A 24109-nucleotide genomic window follows, 5' to 3' on the forward strand; every position below is an offset into this window, starting at 1 on the left:
AGGTCAAGGGGAGACTTATCAATGTGACTTTTGGATACAAGTATTTTAATCAAACAAACGCTGCCACATGATAAACTTGATGCTAATACCGAGACTACAAGGGCATTTCTAAAGTTTTGCAAATATATATATATATATATATATATATATATGCCAAAAGAGCGAAGGTCAAGCCTTACGCCCGCAAGGGATAAAAAGAATACATGAATGCATATTTTCTAAAATGCTTGGGAAGACTTACTTAATGCTTCCACGCAATTGCGTCAAATACAGATGTTGCTGCCGAAGTATTGCGACAGGTCAGAAACTGACCAGATAAAAAAAACACAATGTAGTACGAGATTTGAAGTCTAGCACAAGTCATAGCTGTGTCTTGACTCTAGTTCTGTACTAGATTGTCTGCAACTGATTGCACTGCTAGACTTGACTTCGCTGCAAGTTCTAGACCACGAGTTTCTCTGCAAGTTCTAGACCTGACTTTCCCTGCAAGTTCTATACCACGAGTTTCTCTGCAAGTTCTAGACCTGACTTTCCCTGCAAGTTCTAGACCACGAGTTTCTCTGCAAGTTCTAGACTTGACCTTCGCTGCAAGTTCTAGCCAAACGACTGGATATGCTACAACAATTGTTGCAAGTCTTAATCCCATCATTATTGGAACTTGACTTCCAAGAGGAAATCCCAGGAGATGATATCTCATATTCATAGATGAAAACGTGGTCAATTGTAAAGAACTTGACCAATGTAAATAAGAAATCTAGGGAGAATGACTTTGTTGGCATGTTATCACCCCACACAAGTCAAGATCTAGAAATCTTTACTCCTGTAAGGGAAAGACACCCTAACAATTGTTTACAAAAGCCGATGTGTACATTTCATTTTAAACCAGAAAAATAATTCTTATGAAAAAGTTTAAGCCTTTTGAGCAGACAGTTAATGGGGTAGCTTATCAATATGAATTTATGAAAGGATCCTTTGATTGTTAAACACTTCACTTGACAAGCTTAACCTCATCCCAGGAATACTGGAATGTCTAAAATTTGTAATGTCCATATGAACGCATGCTTGCAGCAGCCAGCAAAATAGTTGACCCAAAGGTCTGACAAAATTTCTATAAAATTTGTTTTACTCTTAATCCCTTCCATAAAGATAAATTCTTAGACTTGTAAGGATTTGGGGCTTGATTAATAGTACTGAATAAATACAAATCCCAATTTCTGAGGCTTGTCCTGGGCCAGGATTGGGTCTGGATTCCTTCGATGGATCTCCGCCCTCATTGCCAAGAGACGAACAATCAGATTCAGGAGAATCTGTTGATATTTGTCATCTATCCAGTAAAAAGAGAACCTCATTGAACTCTATCAATTTGCTTAGTTTTAACGATTCTTATATCATCCTTGCAGAAATCCATAAGTTAACAGATTCCCAAGGAGGTTATAACCAGAATAAAGAAAAAGACATTCTGGTCGTGAAGCTTAAAAATGAATAACCCTGCAAAATGATGAAGTCTGAAGTCATAAAATTCAAGACCTTATACACACTAACCTACATGAAATAATCCCAGGAATATTGCGCCCAAATGTAGCATAATATTTTTCACCCGATTTGTAAATTACTCAAACATTTTGGAAGCAATGGATTGGAAACTCATTTGCTCAAGGTATAAGTTCTATTCATTAACTAATTCAATAAAAGACCACAAATAAAACCCCCATCTATCAAAAAGAGATTATTGACAAGTGTTTACATTCATGTAATTCCTGTCTCCAATTACAAAAAATGTTAAAACAGTGTCAGCTTTTCAAGTTAATGATTTATAGCATAATGATAAAAAATGTGTCCCATCATAAAGTGACTTATGTCAATGTTAAAGAAGAATTGTATTCAATGATGTCAATGACATTCTGAGTGATAGTAAAAATGTCAGATTTTAGAAAATGAATGTCAATTTTGCAGCTACTCTAACAAAGACATTGTTAGTTCGTCAGCACAAAAATATTCTGAGGTAACTACATGTATTTTGACCATGGACAAGCACATGGAAAATAACAAGTACTCTCAAAATAAATATGTGCTGAATAAACCAACTGAATTGGAACTCCCTCGTAACACCCCTGATTAACAATTAAAATTAATTCGGATAGACTTGGCTTCCTATGAACTATTGTGTCTACTCATGTTAATAGGTCCATGATCTACTGTAGCCCTGGAAGATTTTAAGAAAAAGAATGCAAATTACATAACTCATTGCCCTGGAAGCGGAATTGCTCCAAAGGTGAGCCATTTACAGTGTTTTCACCTTTAGTCTGAAAAGTTGGGATCACCCTTAAACAATTATATTGCCCTACATTTCTATAGACAATAGCAATTCCAACCTATTTAATATGTTCTGCAATTAAATGGAAGAAATACCAGGGTTGAAGACAATAAATTTGGATGTTTCTCAAGTCTGCTCTCAAATATTCAGAGGGTCTGCTTAAGAAACAAAAGAAATACATTTGTATTATTTGATGAAAATTGATCAATAGCTTATTTTGGGATGATTTCTGCAGATCTTCCAATTGAATGAAGTACCTGTAGATCAATGGAATAACTTTCTACAGAAAGCACTGAATGAAATTATCTAGCATCTGCTTAATTAAAAGGGGAGTAGTTTTGTATAAAAGCTTTGAACACAATTACCTGAGGAATCTGCTTACAAACATTATCAATGGAAATAACTTTGAATCATTTTGAATTCAAAAGCCTTTTACCCCTTTTGATAAAACCTAAAGGGTGTGCTGTATGTTATATGCGCATGTTAAGCTTGGATGGAAGAAACTTAACTTTAAAAGCATTCCTCAATATAATCATTTAAACTTTAAAGGGATAAAGTAACAATGTTCACAGACAGGTTTACTTTAAATTAATAAAATCACTAAATAATATTTAATGAAATTTTCATTATTCCCTACCCCCTCCTTTTTATTTTTGAGGATTCAGGGGTAATATTCCCAGAAAAATATGCTGTGAATAATAAAATATCAGAGCAATGGTTTTCACTCACTTGTTTTAGTGCACCATAAAAAGATTGAATGGTCATTCTAGATGCAAAAAATGAAAATAAAACACTTCAGGATATTTTCCTTTGAAATCTTTTTCTAAAGTTAAAATCAAATCATGATTAGGGTTAGAGTCATTGAGCAAAAGAAATACTTTTCTCTGCTTCTCAGCTCTTGATTCCTAATCACAACTGGAAGTCATTCTTCAGGTTTGGATATTTAGAACACCATGCTTTTAAATTTAAATCAATTTTGGTACAAAATATGAATACCAAGCAATGGTGTATATTCCCAAGTCAAAAATTGATCAAAATCAAAGAATACAAGACAAGTTGTCTCTGAGTAATAAATACACAATGTTACGAGAATTCTCTTCAGTGAATACCTTATCAACTTTGAGCAAATTAATAACAAGGTATTTTCAAATTATACTTTTATAGTAAAGAAAAATCATCAATGCCAAAATACATTTTCTTGAAAGTATGCGGGCAAAATAAATCTACGCAATTCCACGGTGGTACCAAGGTGGTACCGTACAACCTAAAGGGATAGCAACGGTGATCTCGCGCAAACCTATGATGCATTTGCAGGTCATTGCAACAGACACCTGGACGCTGAGTAACTGCAGCACCATTGGCATGGATTGTACGGTTCTGCATGTTAGGATTCAATCCTGTCAACAGATTCAACTCAATCTTACAAGTATCTACATAAAACAAATCAGATTGAATGGTAATTTCGGAACTATCAGAAACATCAGAGTTGACAGTCTTATTATTTACAAAGTCAGATGTCACTTCTGATTTAGCTAAAGTGACTATTTCTACAACTTTAGGGGTCTCATGAAATAAGGGATCTGACAATTCTGAATTACGTGGTGTGGCTTCAATTTCTACCACTTCAGGACTTAAAGGGTCAGAAATAATATTTTTACACTGCTCCTTTGCAGATTCAGAAATAATAGGAGTATTAACTAAAAAGGATGGACCCCCACTAGAAAATAAGGAAACACCTTCATCTAATTTGTTGCTCAAATCAAGCTTCACCCTTACGGTTGAAGTCAGTCCCTAGTCAGGTATGGATTGGGAGCCCTCAGTTTCAAGAGATGTGGTCAAAGCCACATCTGATTCAACTTTAGGGTCAAAGCCCTTATTTTCAAGAGATGTGGTCAAAGCCACATCTGATTCGACTTTCGGGTCAAAACCCTCCCCACTGGATTGGGAGCCCTCAGTTTCAAGAGATGTGGTCAAAGCCACATCTATTTCAACAGTTGGGTCAAAGCCCTCCCCGTTGCCAGAGATCAGACTACCAGATTTTGGTGGATCTAATTTCTTTTTGCTTAATATGGACACTTGGCCTTCTTTTATTGGGGTTGAAGGTCGGCCTCTATCTTCAACCCTTCCCAGTTTGGGTGATTATCAGAGAGGGGAGTTTTGGGACATGTATGAACTGAGTTTATTAAACGTTTTGCCACAGGTTGTGGTCTATGGTTTGACTCAAGTTCAGAAAGGGTATGAAGAATATTGTCTAACAATTTATTATTGATTGATGCCATCTCTGTGGCACGATCTTCGTTAGAATCCTTACCTTCATCAGGGTGTCTTGGATGATTACAAGAGTTAGAAATAAATGGGGTACAATCCTGCGAAACATTAGGAACAGGAGATTGTGTGATGGGACTTGAAAAATAATATGGAGAAGAAAACTGGCTAGCAAAAAAACTATGCCCTCTTTGATGGGTTTGAACATTTTGAGGGAATGTATCAGGTGGATCACGTCCAAACCTTTGTCCCAATTCAAAAACTAAATCAAAGTAATCAATTTTGGGGTCGCTTTCAAAAATAGCTGCACAAAATTCAGCAGCTTGCCCCCGCAAACACAAATATAAATTATTAATTCGCTGCTTGGCGGTCCAGCCTGCCTTATCTGCATCGCGAGAAAATTGTTGAAAGAAAACCTTCCAGCTTCCATTAACGCCATCATAAATAAGTGAAGTTGATGGTTTTGAACTTCTCTGACCAGTAAACCAAGATGATGAGGATTGCAAATTACTTCTAAAGTACATGTGGTATCTCCACAGTTTGATCAAAAGTATTTCAAACAGCCATATTTCAAAAACATAAAAACCAATTTGACCTAACAGCAAATTCGCCTAGTCCTAAAACTTAAACCAATCACAGTGAAGGAATATAGGTAGAATATAAAATTCCAGGCCGAAAATACCTTCCTATACTTTATTGCATTCAGTGCAGAACAATTTGCAATTCTATGTGGGAATTTACTAATAATATGGAATTCAAAGCAGATAATAAAATTCCTAATTCCACCTTGAAATTTGATAGCAAGGCAATTTACCAAAGAAAATCAAACTATCATAGTCTATCCTGATTTCAATTCCTAAGATCAAGCAAAGTATCCAAACAGTTAGCCTATCTTTTTTTTAATAAGGAACTTCTTTGGAAAATGGTTGAAAATAAGTATCCACCTATTTTATTTTAAACCAGAAAACAGAATAATTTCAAATTGGAAAATGTGGTGACTAATTGACTATACATAAAATATAACAATCACCAAACTATTGAATTAATGCTCAGCTAGACAAGTGAAAGAAAACAAGCACAATTCAGCTTGGTCCATTCACTAACTGAGCCACGCCCAAGGCAAAAATTCACAAACAAAACACAGCAAAGAGCATGAAAATTCAGCACTCTGAATCACTCAAAAATGACACAAACAAAACATGGGAAAGAGACTAGAAAATCTATTCTGAAAATCGCAATTTTGCGCAATTTGGGAAATATTACAAGATTGATATCCAGAAATAGATTTGATATTTATGATCTCTCTAAAGTTGGACGGTAAAATTAATTCAGGTTTTTAATCCAAAGACCAAAAACAAATTGCATATAAAAGACAAGGATTGACTTGGGGCGTGTTGTACAAATGCTGTTAAAGACTGACTGACCATCTAACTCAACACAAGACACCACGTTCAAAGCCAATGTAAAAATAATGCTTCGCAAAATTTCAAAAATACAAATTTATTTGTGGAGTCTCGCTCCCATGCAACACAAGCATTCAGAAATATAATCAGAATATCACTATCATATCACAAGCAATACAATTTAATCAAAAGCACAATGTATTTTTGATCTTTTAAACACTCAAAATATATCCAATATCTACCCCCTTCCAAAAATTTATGAAGGAAGCAGAACACTCCCAAAACACACTCAAAATAAATCAAAATGAAAATGAATTGAAATCCAATGGGATACCAATTCGCGCAAAGTAAGGTTCGCAAGCGCCACTGTGGTAAAATTAGGGGTAATAGTATCCTGTGAGGGAAAAGGGGGAAAGTGGGGTTAACAGAAGGAAACTTTAGAGATACTCACCAGACGAAAGTTGGTGCAAGGCACGGTGAAAATAAAGATAACCAAAAAGCAGGCCCAAAGTAACTTGTAGATATTACTGGTGTGAAGTATTCTTGCTGTAGATGGCTATTGGTGTGATGTATAGTTGCCGCAGCTAGTTGGAACTCGAAGGGCGAAAGGGCGAAGCAAAGGTAGATTTGTGTAAACACAGACGTCCTCGTCTCGCACCGGTCGACTATCAAGTGATGATCAGATCCCTTGGCTGGCCTGACTATGCAGCTATGCTGAGACCTGAGTTGTGCACCCAAGCATGGATGAATGCACAGGGCTTGGGGGTTTGGGTCTATTGTTGTGTACACACAGCCTCTAGCCCATAGTACATGTGTATTCTATGCTCCAACCAAGGAGGTAGTTGCTCCAACCCATCCCACAGTAGTACATGTATGTAGGGAGCAGTCGCGCGTGCCCCAGACTGTGGTACATTTTACCACACTAGGTTCTGGTGCTTTTACTATTTAGCAATTTTTTGTAAAGTTTTTTTTTTTTTTTTTAAAGCAGGAGCGCTATATTTTGTAAGCGTAATGACCCAGGCCTAGTTTCACCACAGATTAAATAATAGATACACAGCTTATTGCATTTACAATTTTAAGAAAAATCTACAATTTAGCACATTTTGAGCTCCTCAAGGAGAGCGATTATGAGGAGCTCAATTGAGCTTGAAAAAATAAGGAGAGCGATTTATTGAGCTCCACGAAATTATAAACGTGAAGGACTGGTGATGCTGAATTGCCGTGTGAACTTGACTTGTGTACGTGGTGGGTGCGAGAAGCGAGTTGCATGTGTCGATCCTGTGTGTGTGGAGGGTTTTTGGGGCATGGTTGCATGCATTAGCACTGAATTTCTCATGCAGTGCATGCATACTCTCTTTTTCCCTGGGTCTAGCTCTTCTTCAACGAAATTGCATCTGACATGAACTAGATCGAAATGCCAATATCTCTTTTATTCTAAAGAAATTAGGACTCTAGCCTAGAGATGAATGCAGCCAACAGTGAAATCGTATATTATAAAATTTGATGATATATTACCTCTTCATTGATCACCAAAAAAAAATGAATATGAGGCATAAAACTGAGTCTTATATCATTCAGAGTAAATAATGTCATAATAAAATGATAAATTATGAAAGATATCAACTCCCTCAGTTGCATAGGCATAGCTATAAATTACTAGATATGTATGAAGAAAAAAAATAATAATTGGTAACATTTTACATCCAAGTTTGATGATATTTAAATTGCAGTGCTAATGCTCGTTTGATTTTTCTCTATTCAAATGAGCTCTTTGTTTGGATGGAATTGCTCTATGTACAAGAGTACCTACAATGTAGTAGTGTCACATTGTGACAATACTTTCTTCCCATTCAACTATGAATGAATGAATTATCATAATAATAATAATAATGATAATAAAACATCACATACTGTACATCATACATGTATCTACTTGTCATACATGTACATATACGGTTCTGGACAAATCCATTTACAGAGCAGACCTGTTGCAATTGGCAAGATTTTCTTTTACATCAGTACAAAGAACATGAGCATGCTTTATTAATCAACTAGATATCAGCAAGCTATATTTTATCGCTGTGCTGTTAAAATTTAAGGCCAGCTCAGAATATGGCAATGGTCGCAACTTCATATTTAGTCAGGCCTGATTTAGTATTGTCTGAAAACGGTCTTCTAAAGTTCTGCAGAGATCTATTTCAAGGCAAAAGATGGTACCTGCTTAAAATCATAACTTTAATCTTGAGCTTTTTCTGAGCTGATCTCAAACGTTATAACTTTTGAGATGCTTTCAAAAGTTGTAATAACCTAGCAGTAGCAACAATTAATATTACCCAGTCAGTTTGCTGGTATAGTATTCTAACTGCGTACATGTATGAGCTGAATTCCAGGCTACAGTATATCTATACATGAGGGGTCAATGTACATTACCAAGCTTGCAAAGTTGCTGAATAAATGAAATACTATTTTAGATACCAGTAGTGTTTGCATGTTACAAGCATGTTGAGAAAATGTGATCATAAAAACATGAATTCTTTCTTATGCCTGTCATTTTGAATTAATTTTCTTTTGTTCTGTCAGCTGAGAGCTGCATTGGTGCAAGTTTCACAAGCAAAGTATACACGACCACAGATGGGGCCCTATCAACAGAGACCGTGTTTCTTGTAGAATTTCAGCTGTCTTGCAAGAATAAAATCGCAGTGAGTACAAATTATTGTTGTTAAAGCAGTGATGTTATAGGTCAGGGCTAGCCGAAGACCATCAATATTGCTTTTATCATCAATCAGGAATTATTGCAAGTCACATCAGATGGTAGCTCAATTTTGCATGCTGTTGTCTTATTTTCTCACGGTTGCTGTCCCAATGCCGGGTTGATTAAAATATTTCCATGACATTGGCTCCAGTAACAATTGCTCTAAATTCCACCCACTAATCGAATGACCAACTTCAACCCTAGGTTTAGAAACTTTATACCCTAACCTAAACCTAACCCTAAATCAACATTAAAAAAAACCTATTGCAACTCTAACCCAAGCCCTACATCTTAGACGAAACTAAGCCCAGAGCAATCGTTGCGGAGCAATATTGTGTCACCATGAAAATCTGTACATGGGAATGGATGAAAGCTCCATAAGATATTTCTGAAAATTATTTTTACTTTTACTTTATGGACTCAAACATGCATGGTAAATGTACATTATGTACTCTTCTTGTTAAAATGAAATTGAACTTATTTTTTCATCCACCTAAATGTTCTTATGCTTTAGCTTTAAAATGGAAGGGGGAAAAGTAACATCATATGTACATATATCTATGAAGTTATCGCCACATATATTGTGTCACTGTGTGGAACTGGGACATAAATCTATTTTGATTTTTGGCAGTAATTGATAATAAAATTAAATGTAGTAATGTACCATTTCAAATCACATCTAATATGAAAATGCCAATTCTATATTTTGATAGTGACTTTTTAAGAGCAAAGTTGCAGATAGATTTGGAAGGCATAATGTTAAAGTGTTCAATTATTAATTATGCCTCAGAAACTAGTTTGCCCTGAAGTTAGCATCTCCTTTTCTCTGAATTTCTTATTCCAGAATATTTTCTTGAATGCTGAAGTGGACGGAAAGCAGATCCCAGTGTCACGTTCAGGAGATAATCAATACCAGGTAATATTTTCAATCCCTTTATTAAAAATTAAATTGATATTAACATGGAAAATTATGAGAGCTTAAAAGTGCCATCAACTTGTAGAGATGGTGAGATACAGAAAGTTGTATGTTACCTTGGCGTGATACATGTATGTTATCTCTCCAAGACGACATAACAAAATGGTGCATGTCAACTTGGCAACATACAAAATTGAAAAAGGTGTTTATGTCAACTTGGCAAGATAGAGAAAGTTGTATGTTTAACTTGGCGTGATACATGGATGTTATCTTTCCAAGAGGACATAACAAAAATGGTGTATGTCAACTTGGCATCATACAAAAAGGTGTTTATGTCAACTTGGCAAGATACACCAAGTCGACATATAAAAAATTTGTGTATCAACTTGGTGAGATATTTTTGCGTTGAAGCTGCCGACCGATAGCGCCCAACTAATAAGGATTTTAAAGATATTTTGAAGAAATCATATGTGCACTGTCTGCATCTGGGGTTCAAACAAATGTAAGACACCACATGCCATGATATGGCTTTTTTTTTTCTGAGACATAACATATTTCAAAGTTGTAGCAGTGTGCACCTGCAGATGTGATACATCTCCTGACTGAGATACGCCCCAAACATACCAGTTGGAGGGCAGGGATAAGAAATTAAGAACAATTGAATGGAACCAATTGAATGATTCTCGTCATCTCTGCAAGTCAATGGCACGTTAAAGCTTCCATTGAAGTATACAGTGAATTATTCAGCGTCTTTTACGTCATGTACAAAATCAACATCAATATACAAACAAATATAAAAATGGCTTACTTGGTCATAGTAAGCAGTTGCGTCATAGACTGTTTAGGGGCTTGTGTTTTATAAAAGTGGATACTGTATTCTGGCATTCCTGCATATAAGCCGGCCCTTGCTTTTATGATTTTATTTTCTTCTGAAATTCAAATGTCATGTAGAACGTGTTCAAATGTATTGCATTTTCTCGTTTTCTATTTGTAATTTAATGTTAAACTTGCAACACGTGCTGGTAAATACAGATTGGGCAATAATTATCAGACCATACCAAATGGGGGTATAGTAGGAAAGGGGCCTAATAAATTATTTCCCAAACTGTACAGGTATGTCTGATCTTGAGAAAATTGGAACACAATTAAGAAAATTTCAATATGTATAAGATCAAGGTACTGTTAGATAATTTGTTTTTCTGATTTCGAAACAGTACAAGGAAACAAGACGCATTCAATTTTTTTTTTTCGTCTAAGCGAGGAAAAAAATTGGAAAGAGGAAATTAGTTGAATTTCATTTTGTGTTTTTTCAAAGCAAAAACTAAAAGTAGAGATAGGAAAAAAATAGGAAAACTTAAAAACAAACAGTTCTCATATACCATTTTACTTTTCTTACATATTTCATTCCTGAAACAAATTATTCAATAATGACCGTTTTTCAGTAGTAAAAATTTTAAAGTAAATTTTTTAATCAGTTGTCACTCAATATTTTGTTTGTGTGTTTTCTTGATTAGGTGAGCTGGAAAGCAGATCATAAGGACGCCCCAGCAGGCCTTTACAATGTTGGTATCTATGATGAAGAAGGTTTTAGTGCACTCCGAAAGGTAAGAACAATTGAATGAGTATTTACATGTATGATCAAGTGTATCCCAAAAAGGTGAGGGGGGGGGGGCTTTTAAAAAAGAATAAAGATGTTTGTATTTGTAAAAAGCCAACAACAACAAAAATCAAAATATTTCACAGAGAGCATTTTCATGTGGAATTCTATTTGACAAATGATCTTCTCTCGCTCGGGCATTCATGTAGCCCCCCCCCCCCCCCCCAATGTTCTAATTTACTTATTTGCAGCTAACTCAATGTTGGGAAGGGGGGGGGGGCTGATGCCCATTTTCTCCTCCCTAGGATCTGGGTCCTGTTTCATAAAGGACTTGCAACTGTTGTAACCTTGCCATAATGGCAACTACCATGGTAACATGACTCAGCAGCCAATCATAATCAAGGTTACCATGGTAGTTGGCAAAGTTACAACAGTTGCAAGTCCTTTATGAAACAGGCCCCTGTTCCTGTACACTTGTGACTTAAAATTGAAAATCGTTTGCAGCCGGTGGGTGCTCATTCATACGTGACCAAAAGGATCAAGTTATAATCTTTACTCTGAAGTTAGTCAAAAAGTGTAGTCCTCTTGAACACAAAATGTTTTTTCTAATTCTTGCAGAAGGAGGAGCTTAATTTTTTTTATACAATTGAGCGTTAACAATTATTTGCCATGGGGGGGGGGGGGCAAAATGTCACACCATTGTGAGTGCATACTCAAATTCACAATTTTTTCGCAGCTCTGTGAATGTTCAGGTTTGATTTACATGTAGGTGGGAATTTGTAAAGGATAATTTTGATAGAAAAGGATACAAGTCATAAGCATACTCATGTGCAAAAAAAATCATAATAGATATTTTTCGTTAAGTAGAATGAAAAAACAAATTCGAAGAAAAAAGGTGAGTCATCAAAGGTGCACATCCTGTTACCTATTATCATTTCTCATTCAAGTTTGATCATTCCCCACCATTCTGTTTTAGAATGAGAGTTGTGTTGGTATGCATCAATGGTACCTTTGAGCTAAAAATATGCCATTATGTTTGTTCAGCTAATATTCAAAATAACATGTAAGTTGAGCTGGCAATTTCAATTATTTCCTCAAAAGTTAGTCAATTTGAAAAAATGTTTTATTTTGTGTAGCGAGTTTTAAACATGAAAGTGAAACCAAAGTGATGAATGGCAATAACAAGGCTTGAGAAAAGAGATGAAAATATATCGAAACAGGGAAATATTTTACAAGACTCTCTAGTTACTTCTCTTTTTACAACAAGGTAGCGACGAATAATTGTGATCAAGTATTCGTTAGAAGGATAATGCTGCTCATGTTTACATGCTATTTGGTTTCAAATAGGCCTATGGCCTTTGAGTTGAGGTTTGAAGATTTCCTTCCTTGGAATTCAGTCAGATACATTTATATACATCAGCATGTTGAATGTTCTAGTTTTCCAGTAACATTTGATGAATGATGATGTTGACAAGTCATATCACACACCATTTTGATGTACATTTTGCTTACCATCACAAAACTACATGTATGTACATGAAGGTGTACATGTACATGGTAAAATGATTTATTTGTTAAATGGACAGAAAGATAATTACCGTGTTTATTCAATGATCATCAGGATTAGGAGGGTGTGTCCAAATTAGTTTTTGTTCAATTTTGATTTTAAAGGATGTGGTGTTTCTTTTGTTGTTTTTATATAGTGGGAGGTTGTTTTTATATAGGTGGGAGAGATCAGCTTTTTAGCTGATGTCAGTTTTGTTATACTTTTAATTGTCAGCTTTTTGTGGAGCTTTTGCAACTTTTGATTTGATGTCAGTCATACCCCTGGTAAAAAAGATGGTGGCATTATCAATCAAGATGTATATGTTATACCATTACCATATGCTCTTACTTTATTATCTTTTCTTATTATTTCAGGCCCTGAGAGCAGGAGAAGAATCTAAAGTGAAACCTTTGATAACTATTCCCATTGATCATCCAGTAAGTAAAAAAAATGAATTACATCAACATTCCAGGCACTTTACATTTATTTGAATATGCATTTTTTTTCGTAGATGAGTATCATTTCTCCTTTTGTTCCAAAAGAAAATGATAAAACTTTACAAGGGCACTGCACAAATTCCACTCAGTCTAAATGATCAATTTTTTTTACACAATCTAGCTTCAATAATCTTTGCGAAGCACATGTCAATAATAAGAGATTGGTTCAATCACAGAGAGGCTATAGCCCCTCACATCAATTGGTGTCAGAATCCAAAGTTGCGAAATGGCAAGAGAATGATTAATGAAAATGTGATGGGATTAAACAAGATTCCCAGCTCATTAGACATGACCTTCATATGCATGTTGAAATGATTGGCTCAATCACAAAGAAGCTACAGAAAATTAACATCAAGATTTGAAATGACTGGACCAGTCACACAGCCACACACAAACCCCACTGGGAATGTCCCGGCAAGCGGGGGATAATCTGAACATGGTGTGTGTCTGTGTGTATCTCACTCAGCCACACACAGATAACACCATGTTCAGATTATCCCCAGTTTACCGGGTTATCACCCAAGGATCTATGTGTGGCTGTAGTCTGCAGGCACAGACCCTCATTGGAACTTTGATCAACAAGTGTGCCTCCACGCAAAGACTAGCACATACAAAACGAGAGAGCCTTCAGTACACAAGGCATGAGTAGGCTGCACATTCAGACCCTTAACTCGAGCGAAGGGTTTGCCCAGCAGACTAGTGTGGCTGTATGATTTCTCCAGTCATTTAATACTTTGATGTATACTTCATTTAGCTTCTTTGTGAACAAGCCAATCGTTATGAAGGACATTCGTGAAAAATGGGAAGTTTGTTTAATACCATCTCCTTTTCATTGGTCTTTCTTTTGCCATTTTGTGGCTTTGGATTCTGAAACCCATTGATGTGATGGGCTATAGCCTCTCTGTGATTTAACCAATATCTTAATTATTGATGTTTGCTTTGTAAAAATTAGTGAAGCTAGACTATCAGTTCCTTCAGAGTTCAGACACAGTTGATCTTAATATCAATTCCAGGTGGGATTTTTCACAAGGTGACACGTCATTTGCTCCTGCAATATTCAGAGGGCATAGGGTTAGAGTTAGGATTGCATAGTTTTTTTGTTCAGAATAATGTAAAGATAATGATTAGGATTTATTTAGTTTTGGAGGTTAGGTTTAATGTTTGGCTTAATGTGCAGATTTTCCAACTGTCACTGGAGCAAATGTCATGGAACCGGAACACAAAGCTGTTCAAATGTTATGAGCGACTTTGTGAAAAACTGGTGATACTATCTTGTGGTAAATCATGTGCACCAAAATTTCACAGGTATTGATTCAGTTCTATGAAAGGATCACCAGTCATTCGTAAAGTTGCTTGTAACTTACAAACTGCTTTATGAAACACCCACAGGCCTACTGCAAGCCTTGTATTATTAAGGAGTTTCTATTCTATTCAAATAGTGATTATTTCTGTATCTGTTACTTGGCAAAGAACTCCTGTTTACAATCAGCAATTATTGATAAACTTTGTTTGGGTCTCAATGTCTTGTCTAGCAGACACTTGAAGTGGTTGTGAGATCATTTATACTTACAATGTACCTGGTGAAGTGGTTAGAAGACACTTAGCATCAATTGATGAAGGATTACTTGAGTTTATTAATGACAAATATACATGCAAATATATCCAGGAAATAAAGTTAGGAGTTGTGGCACATAATAGCATACGAGTGAGCACAAACATCATCAGCATATGAGTGAATTGCTTTTAATAATATACTGTAGAGTTAAGAGAAAACATCTTTGTGTACTAATATTTGAAGAAGATGAGTGAATGATAGGCATATTTGAATAGGGAATACTGAGAATGCTCAGAGTGTAGGGTGTTAGCAATGAATTGATTTATATATTTTATATGTTAATAATAACTAACAGAAATAGAAACAATCGCTATGAGAAATTCATATAGAATTACTTTGATACACAGCTCGCAGTATGCGTTCTCATGACACAAATTGTCAGTGATTTTCACTGCCTAATTGTTACAAGCTATTGAAAACCTTGCATCTGATTGGCTCAGAGCAAATTTGTCATTGAAAATCACAGACAAGATGCTTTATGAAACATTTCCCTGGAATTGATGTCAAGATTTATTGTGTATATTAGGCTTCAGTCACAACTCAGAGCTGCAACCGACCGATTAGTTAAGATTAGTTTTAAGTAATCGCTCGGCCGATCTCGAATTTGTTGCGATCTCTCAGCGGCTAGCGACTAGCTGATGACCGCTCGACAGCCTTTGATCCAACAAGTTCAATTTTTACCTAAACTGTTCGAAGGCGCCTGGACGGCGACCACCCAGGCTCCGAGCCTATTTAGGGCGGCGAGTGAAAAGTGAGCAGGCGCCGCTAGAATTTTAACTCTGCACTTTAATCTTGAGCTGCAATTCCAAAAAATTTGATGGTGCCCGGGCGAAATTGACTCAAAACTTGCTGCCCTGTCGCCGAGCAGGCTAATTTAGGGGGTTGTGACCTTAGAATGAAATCATTTGAAATGATTTTCAAAATGTGTAAATCCAGGTTTTAAAAAAAATACCATGAGCTTTTCAAATTCTTTTAATAGTTTTGTAAGAACTTATTTTTTTTATTTAAATAGTCCAGGGTGAGAGACTCCTAAAAAATGTCTGTGCACTACATAATTGGAGTATTCTTGTTGTGCAGCTGTCAATTTCATGTTGTCGTAATTCACATGCTATTTGTAATGTCATGATGTGAATTATTATCTTTGTCATAATTGAGAAAAATAGTGATGCACATGTTGTCATGAAATTAGAATACATCTAGAATTCAAGCAAATGAGAGAATGCAACACAGTTTATATTCTCTTACAAATTAGATGCTGTAATTTCATGGTAATGTTGAGTTCAAGAAAGTCATGAAATCCTATTTATTTTACTATTAGCGGACAATGGATTGCATTGACTAAGTTGATCATTCTGAAGTGTTGTATTATTATTTTTAATGGCCCAAACATGGAGTAGTGTGTGTGTGTGTGTGTGTGTGTAGTACTTTGTAACCAAAAGGAAAGATGCTATAGCAAATTACTATTGGAGTGGATTAATTGATTTATTTTTGTCTCTTTATTTACCAGGGTGTTTCAACAGGACCTTGGGTTAGTACAGAGATCATTGCTACAGGAATAGCTGGCCTTGTATGGTATGCAGCATTCGCTACAAAAAAGAATATTCAGTCATAATGATCTTCCTTAAAATAAAGTGTCGTCATAGTTTAGATTAGTTCATGAGCCTATATAGAAACACAATACATGTAGCATAGTCTGAAACTTTGTACTCATTGTACCTTTTTCAGTTGGGCAAAAAGGTAAAATGGTTTTAGACATCTTAACAAAAGTCGAGCCAAGAGCCGGAGTCCCCTTCAGCGTCTTTTCCTGCTTAATCATCTCTATTCTTTTAAATAGGATAGCATGTGTTGCTGAAAGACGATGGTCTTGGCTTTTGTGAAGCTACCTTACAATTTAAATGCAAAACATGTTGGGTACCTGCGTGACTGAATTATAGTCTAATTATAAAGTTATGAAGATCTCAAGTACAGTGCCTGGGGAGTGGGAATGAAATATTTCTAAATAAAGATTAGATATACTTGTGATATTTAAAAATTTGTGTGCCAACTTGGCAATAATTACAGGTTTATTCAAATGAAATGAACACAGTATTTAAGATGAGGTTCATTTTGCAATTCAGCTTTCTGATTTCAATTGTTGGAAAAAGGTATATAAATGGTCCAAGATGAAATGGCATATTAAAGCTTCTTCAGATTGAGTAAAAACACAAAATTTATGAGTTTGAGTTATGTATGCAATTTTGTCTGTATCATGTCACCATTTTAAAATGTTTTTATTTAAAGATCTTTGAAGTTTGAATTAGTTGAAAAGAACATATTCGAATATTTAGTAAAGGTATTATGTCCATAGATTAAGAGAATGCATGTACTTTGTCCCCTATGAAAGAAATGTAATTAATGTAGAAACTAGGCATGTCGGAGGTACACTTTTCCATCATCTGATTTGTGAAGCATGAAGATAGTATAGATAAAATAGTGATATGAATATAGATAGATGGTGTAAAAATTCTTCTATGAATACTTTATTTTCTCCCAATGTTTTCCTGTTGCATTAGGGGGGGGGGCATGGTCCTAATGAGAAATGTGTTCCTTCTGCAAATAAGATCAAAACGGCAAAAAGACAGATAATAATTATATGCAGTTATATACTCATACATTTCTGGTTGGAAAGTGCTTGTGACACTTGGATTGACCTTTGACATTTCATAATTCATATCAGGTATGGACTCAAATGAATATCTCTGTAGGTTCTCTATTGATATGATGATGTTGCTAGCTCGCACTTCCCAGGCATCGAGAGTGGCGCCTTTTGCGTTCATAGTCGCAAAGTCAGAAATCTCAATTGTCAGGCTTTCCCAATTTATAAAACAATTGCTTGTGGACAGTTATTGTATGCTTTATTGTCATAGCATTTCTTGATTTATGGTTTGATTAATAACTTGATATGAAACGTGTATCGTGCTAATAGTGATAAACTGTTTGGTTTAAAAAAATGGCTTTTCAGTGATGGCTTAAAGTCCTCCCAAAATAAAAATTTTGATCACTGGTATATGAGAACATTTTGTGTCTTTCTCATTCATTCTTAGAACTTTATTTAAAATACAGAGAGGCGGGAATGTAATTCTGGAATTTTATCATCGTGTTATATCAGTTGGTATTTGGACCAAACTATGTCAGAATTAAATTTTCAGGATTTAAACTATATATTGTGTGAGACTTGTTTTCAATTCAATTCAATTTATTTTCCACATATCGAGTAAAAAACATACAAAATCAGTACAATCAAAATACATACATCTACAAATATACAAGATTACAAGATATTATTATTACATAATAAAGAGACATAAGGAAATCAAAATATTTTATTCATATCTTCTATATAACTTTATTTATGTTTGCCAATGAAGGAAATAATCTCATCCACATTGAATTGGATGAAAATAGCCATCTAGTTGTATAAAAATCGCATAACACTTTGCAATCTGAAATATATATATGTACATGGAGAGAACAAGAATGAGTGAGGGTGTGTTAGGTTACAATAAATACTCTGTGTGTGTGTGCGAGAGAGAGAGAGAGAGAGGGGGGATGGGTGGGTAGAGAGAGAAAAAAGAAGGGAAAGGGAATTTTGAAATACACTTAAAATTTTTAAGCAACATTGTTTAAGCCTATCACACTAACAACTATTGTTTAAACTTTTAAACAAGTTGTTTTAGAAATTTTAAACAATTGTTCAAAAGTTAACAGCGTTTTTACAGCTGTGTAAAGGCCTATGATTCAAAATAAGAGTGGGTGTGTGTGTGTGTGTGCAAGAGAGAGGGACGGGAGAGAGAATTATAAGGAAGTGAAGAGGATGATAAAGGGATTTTTTTTAAATATGTTTATACATATATGAAGGAAATTCAATTTGAACAAGATTGCAGGTGTGGGAGTGTGTGAGAGAGGGGGACGAGAACAAAAGATAATTTTTGAAAAAAATATGTGGAAAATTGAATCTGATAAAGAGTGACTAAAAAAAATATAAACCAATATAATAGGGCACGAAAGAATCACGAAGGAAGTGTTGTTACTCAGAAAGAGAGAGGGGGAGGGGTGGTAATAGGTGAGAAACGGCAGAAATGCATGTCAAGCTAAGGGGGGGGGGCATTGATGGTGCTTTCTCTAAAATCCAGTACCAAGTTGAATTAATCTATTGAGCAATTAAATTTGATTTCAAATTACAAAAATAACCATAAATTGGTCTGCTTATTAACATTAAAAAATATATATATACTTCATAAATTTATATTCATTGCTGATAAGAACGAAGAAGAGAGTTAACTTTAAAGGAGGTCACAAGAAAGGCGAGTAAAGGAACAGCAGAAGGGTTAAAGAAATAACCTGAAGGAAGGAGGAAGTAAGAAAGCGTTCGATAGATAAACAAAGTTCTAACTAAATATACTACACGCACACTCCATTCACTCAATATAAGAGCTTTCGAATTAATATTATATTTCCCGCACGCCCATGATTATACCAGGGAAGTAGGAGTGCCATAGCTAGGAGGATATACTTTCAAACTCGGTGTCCTGATTTAAACTTCACATTTTGGATTTATGTAGGATTTCATGACGAGATTGAAAATGTTTTTGTTCTCTTATTGAAATATTAAAGCAACATGCAATGAACAATTGTAGGTGAGTTCAATTGTTTTCCATTTTAATAGTTCCTATGGTCTTATGTGGTACCTATATTGGATATAACACTTGCTACTTTATTTATGCTAATCACCGCCGATTCAGAAAGTACTTTATTCTTCTACACATCAAAACATCTGCCCTTATACTTCGATCATTTTTTAATAAAGATATGAATGTAGGGTACGGTATATGTACCCAGTGCAGGAGTGTAGCTACGGGGGGGGGGGGGGGGGGCGGGGGCTGGCGGCAAGTGCCCCCAGAGGTTTGATGTCCCAACCCCCCCCCCCCAGGTGCCCCCCCCCCCTGAACAAATATTCTGCTGCTGGAAAAAAAAAATGGTAGGGCCTATAATAAAGTTACAGCATCATTTACATTTCTTGCTTAAGTGTTATACATATTTCTTTGACAATGAGAGCACAGATTTGAAACAGGAAAATCACATAAGCGGATCCAAGGCCCGAGGAGCCGCTCGCGCGAGCCGGTCCTATTGTCTTCGTGTATTCCATAAAGTTCTTAAATTATCTCTTCTCAGGCGTGATTATCAAATGTAGGTCTATCAGCTATATTAACTCTATAACAAGCTACTTAAAATTCCCTTTTCATTACAGTTTATAAAAAAACATTCGCGAAAAAAATGCTTAAAACATGTAAAAATATGTCCAGTGTTCATGCCTTAATATCAACAAATTCTACGCTATCATTAAACATATGAGATTAATGAATAAGAAAATAACATTTTGATTTTTTTTTCTAATTCATTAATATGTTTAATGATAGCGTGGTATTTATTATTTTAACCTAAGACCGGGACAATAAGGACATTTTGTCACCATATGAAAATGATGACTATCTTCCTATTATTCCTAAGCGGTGAAACATTTAGTTATAGGAATTCATGAAATTCATGAATATCAACACTTTTCTGCTCGTGCTTCACGCTCGTATTATTAATGTAGGAAGGTACTCAAATTACCCATTCTATTCATAGAGTGTCCCATTTTTTAGGTCTAAAATCTCAATTTTCTTCCGCTCGCGATTTGCGCTCTCATTATTGTTCAGTTATATACCTTTCCTTTCATGATTACAAAAAGTGCTTAGAATCGCAATTTTTAGGTCGAAATGTCAAGATTTTTCAGCTTAATTGCTAAAATATGTATCGTCTTCATGGTTACTGCTAACAGTCATCCTTAATAGGTTCCTAATTGGCGCTCGGCGCTCGCAATAATTATCTAGTTGAACATATACGCATCTTGTTCTGGATCACAAATTATTGCACATAATGTTAAATTTTCAAGACAAAATACATGAAATTTCAACCAAAAAAAATTGGGCTTATTTCATATTTATGTTGTTTTATAACGATAAAGCTAAGAAGTGACTGTGAGGACTATCCCTTCAAAGAAACAAACAAAAAACTTTGAGCGGCCGATCGAGGAAGATATGGGTGAATATTATTTTGGGCCCCCTCCCCTGTTGGTGAAAGCTGCATCCGAACCTGTCACATACACAGAAAAACAAATTGCCCCCCATTAAAAAGCAAGGACCCCCAGTGTCCCCCCCCCCGGAAAAAAATCCTAGCTACGTCGCCACTGACCCCGGGTGCTATATAGTGTTAGAATGGTGCAAAAGGAGACCGGGACAAAAAAAGAGGGGTTAAAGCGGGAAGGGAGGAGTTAATGGGTGAATAAATAAAGACCAACAAAAAAACATTTGAGTTAAATTCTGATTGAAAAATAATTTGGAATCTATAAAGGGACAAAGACAATAAAATCGTCTTCTCTCTCTGATCTTGGAGTAAATTTAGCTATTTAATTTATGCACTCACAGATAATGTTAGAAATAAAGGGTTATTTTTGCAATTGAAATGTTTTGTTTTATTACATTATATAAAAGCGCTTTCTTGGCAGAATTAAACCACATTTAGAGGGCATCGGCAACCAGCAGCCTAAATATAGCCCCACTTCAAGTCCTCAAATACTCAATATCTAGTCAGGTTCTCTACCCATATTGCAACACTTATTACATATATTTTATCGGGGGAGTCCACATTTTATCTCGGTCGTGTATAGCTTAATTATTGGAGGCAATAGTTAAGCTATATACACGATAGAGAAAAAAAAATGGATGAAGGAAAAAAAGAGAAATACAACGAGTTCGACGGTGATCGCACTGTAAGAACGCTGCTTAAAATTTTAAGCATGTTGTTTAAGAACGTCACTCTAACAACTATTGTTTAAACTTATTAAACAATTGTTTAAACTTTTAAACAACTGTTCAAACTGTTTAAACAACTGTTTAAACTTTTTAAACAAGTTGTTTAAAAATTTTAAACAATAACAAAAAAAAGTTTAAACAACTTGTTGTTAGAGCAGGGGCGGATCCAGCCTTCGCCAATAGGGGGGCCCGGAATTTTTTTCCATCCATATTTTCCCCGATCGGCCGCTCGAAGATGATTTTTTGTTTGTTTCTTTGAAGGGGGTAGTCCTATAAGTCACTTCTTAGCTTTATTCTTTAAATCAACATAAATATATAATATCAAATCCTTATTTTATAAAAAAAAAATTTGAAATTGAATGTATTTTTTCCTAAAATTTGAACATTCTGAAAAAAAAAATGTGCCTGCAATAATTACTACGAACGCGAAGAGCGAGCAGATTTTTTTTATACACGTTTTGAACTGATTGGAAAGGTAGGCCTACCTGTTAAAGACTGCGTGCAGTTAGCCATGAAAACGTTACATATTTCAACAATCAAATAATGCGAGCGCGAAGCGAGCTGAAAAATTTTGACATTTCTACATAAAGAATGGAAAATTTTAATCAATCTTTGTAATCATGAACAGGATAGCTTTATAACTAACCAATTGATGCGAAAAATTCTAGTTTTAGACCTAGAAAGGGACACTCTATTCATGTTTTGTAAATCATGAAAGGGATGAGAAAGGGAGGATCTTCCTACAATTATAATTCGAGCACAAAGGGCGAGCAGAAAATTTTTGATATTGTGATCTGAAACTGGATAACTGAATGAACATGCGCGCTCGTGTTCCAAATTGAGACTTAGAATCTAGGCATTCTAAATACATCTTTTATCATGAAAATAAAAGCAAGCGCGAAGCGCGAACTTAAAATATTTGATATTCCGATCTGAAAAAGGGGGTCAATTTCAACTTTATATTTCAAACACTTTGTAGGAAAATTGTAAAGTGAATATAAATCGCACTTGATAAAAGGCTGATATTTTTCATTATTACTTTGAGTTTGAGACATAGGACCGTGACATCCTTAGGACGGGCTATCATTATAAATATGATGACTATATATCTTCCTATTCATCTTGCTAAGCGCGAGATTAAACAAAAGGAACAATTTAATTATCAAATTGATATCTTATTTATTAATGCATAATGAGGGCGCGGAATCTGATGATATTATGGCCTGAACACTGTACATTTCAAGCACTTTTTTTATTATGAATAGGATGCATCAGTAATCAGTTGATATATACACAACAACAAAAGTAAGTCCCCCCCTTAAACAAACATCAATAATTTCCGAACCAATGCGAGTTTTTAATATATTTTTACATGAGCGTGTAAGTAATTTTATAAGCTATCCTCTGAGTGAATGTTATGGACGTATTTTACGTCATGCTTCAGTGAGCATCGTCAAAAGGCAAAAATGTCACTTTTCAAAAGTCACAAGCCAAATATCATTACTTTGATTCCATTTTATTGGAACTAATTCCACATTCTGATCATGAAAAATAGTCAGAAGGCTTGTAAAAGGTACTTTCTAAAAGACAATACAACTTTTTTGGCTAAATTTCACGGTTGAATAGACACAAGTCCAAATTTGCTATAATTTGATTTTTTACACATTTCTAGCAATAAAAATGATAGAATATGATGACAGTTATTTTTGGGAAGAGTATCTACAACAATATTCATCGTTTTACGGTTCAATGAACATTTATTGAAAACAAAAAATACGATTTTCAAATATCATAGGCATGTATTATTACATTTTGGTAACTGAAAATGATCTTTTCTCAACTTTTTCGTTATTTTCATGACCAATTAACATGCTTCAATGATTCAAAGGCGTTTAATTAAACATTCACGCTTGAATGAACATGTGGAATGTGATTAGCTCTTTTTTTACGTTATTGGAAAAAATGCAATTTGTAACTATGGATATCTGTCAAAAACCTCCTTGCATAGTTCATTTGATTGGATTTTTATGAAAATCCCGATGTTTAATGCATCAGTGAGCACACAATATTCGAAAATTATGCAAATGAGAAGAAAGTTCAATGCCTTGGCCCCACTCTGTGCCGTATCGAATGGTTATTTTGGTGTGCGCGCCTTTTGGATAGTGTTACTCTGGAGCCATGTGCGAAGTTTCATTAAACAAACCCCCATTTCATATTTGTTAAAATTTTGACTTCTTCTCTCATAGACTTGTGTACATTATGGCGGTGCATATATATGTTTAAGAATAAGTAACCCCTTATTCAATATGGT

The 24109-nt window shown here is 35.2% G+C and overlaps 1 protein-coding gene across 1 annotated transcript; it reads left to right on the forward strand.

The window, feature by feature from the left end:
* Positions 1 to 8552: 8552 nt before the first annotated feature.
* On the forward strand, positions 8553 to 18104 carry LOC129257800 (translocon-associated protein subunit delta-like; the record flags this gene model as incomplete). Its single annotated transcript, XM_064096410.1, has 5 exons — positions 8553 to 8681; positions 9579 to 9650; positions 11165 to 11254; positions 13168 to 13230; positions 16413 to 18104. Coding segments are annotated over 5 exons (459 nt in total), but the record flags the coding sequence as incomplete, so codon positions are not given.
* Between the last annotated feature and the right edge of the window lie 6005 nt (positions 18105 to 24109).

This window comes from Lytechinus pictus, chromosome 3, assembly GCF_037042905.1.
Source record: "Lytechinus pictus isolate F3 Inbred chromosome 3, Lp3.0, whole genome shotgun sequence".
Lineage (NCBI taxonomy): Eukaryota > Metazoa > Echinodermata > Echinoidea > Temnopleuroida > Toxopneustidae > Lytechinus > Lytechinus pictus.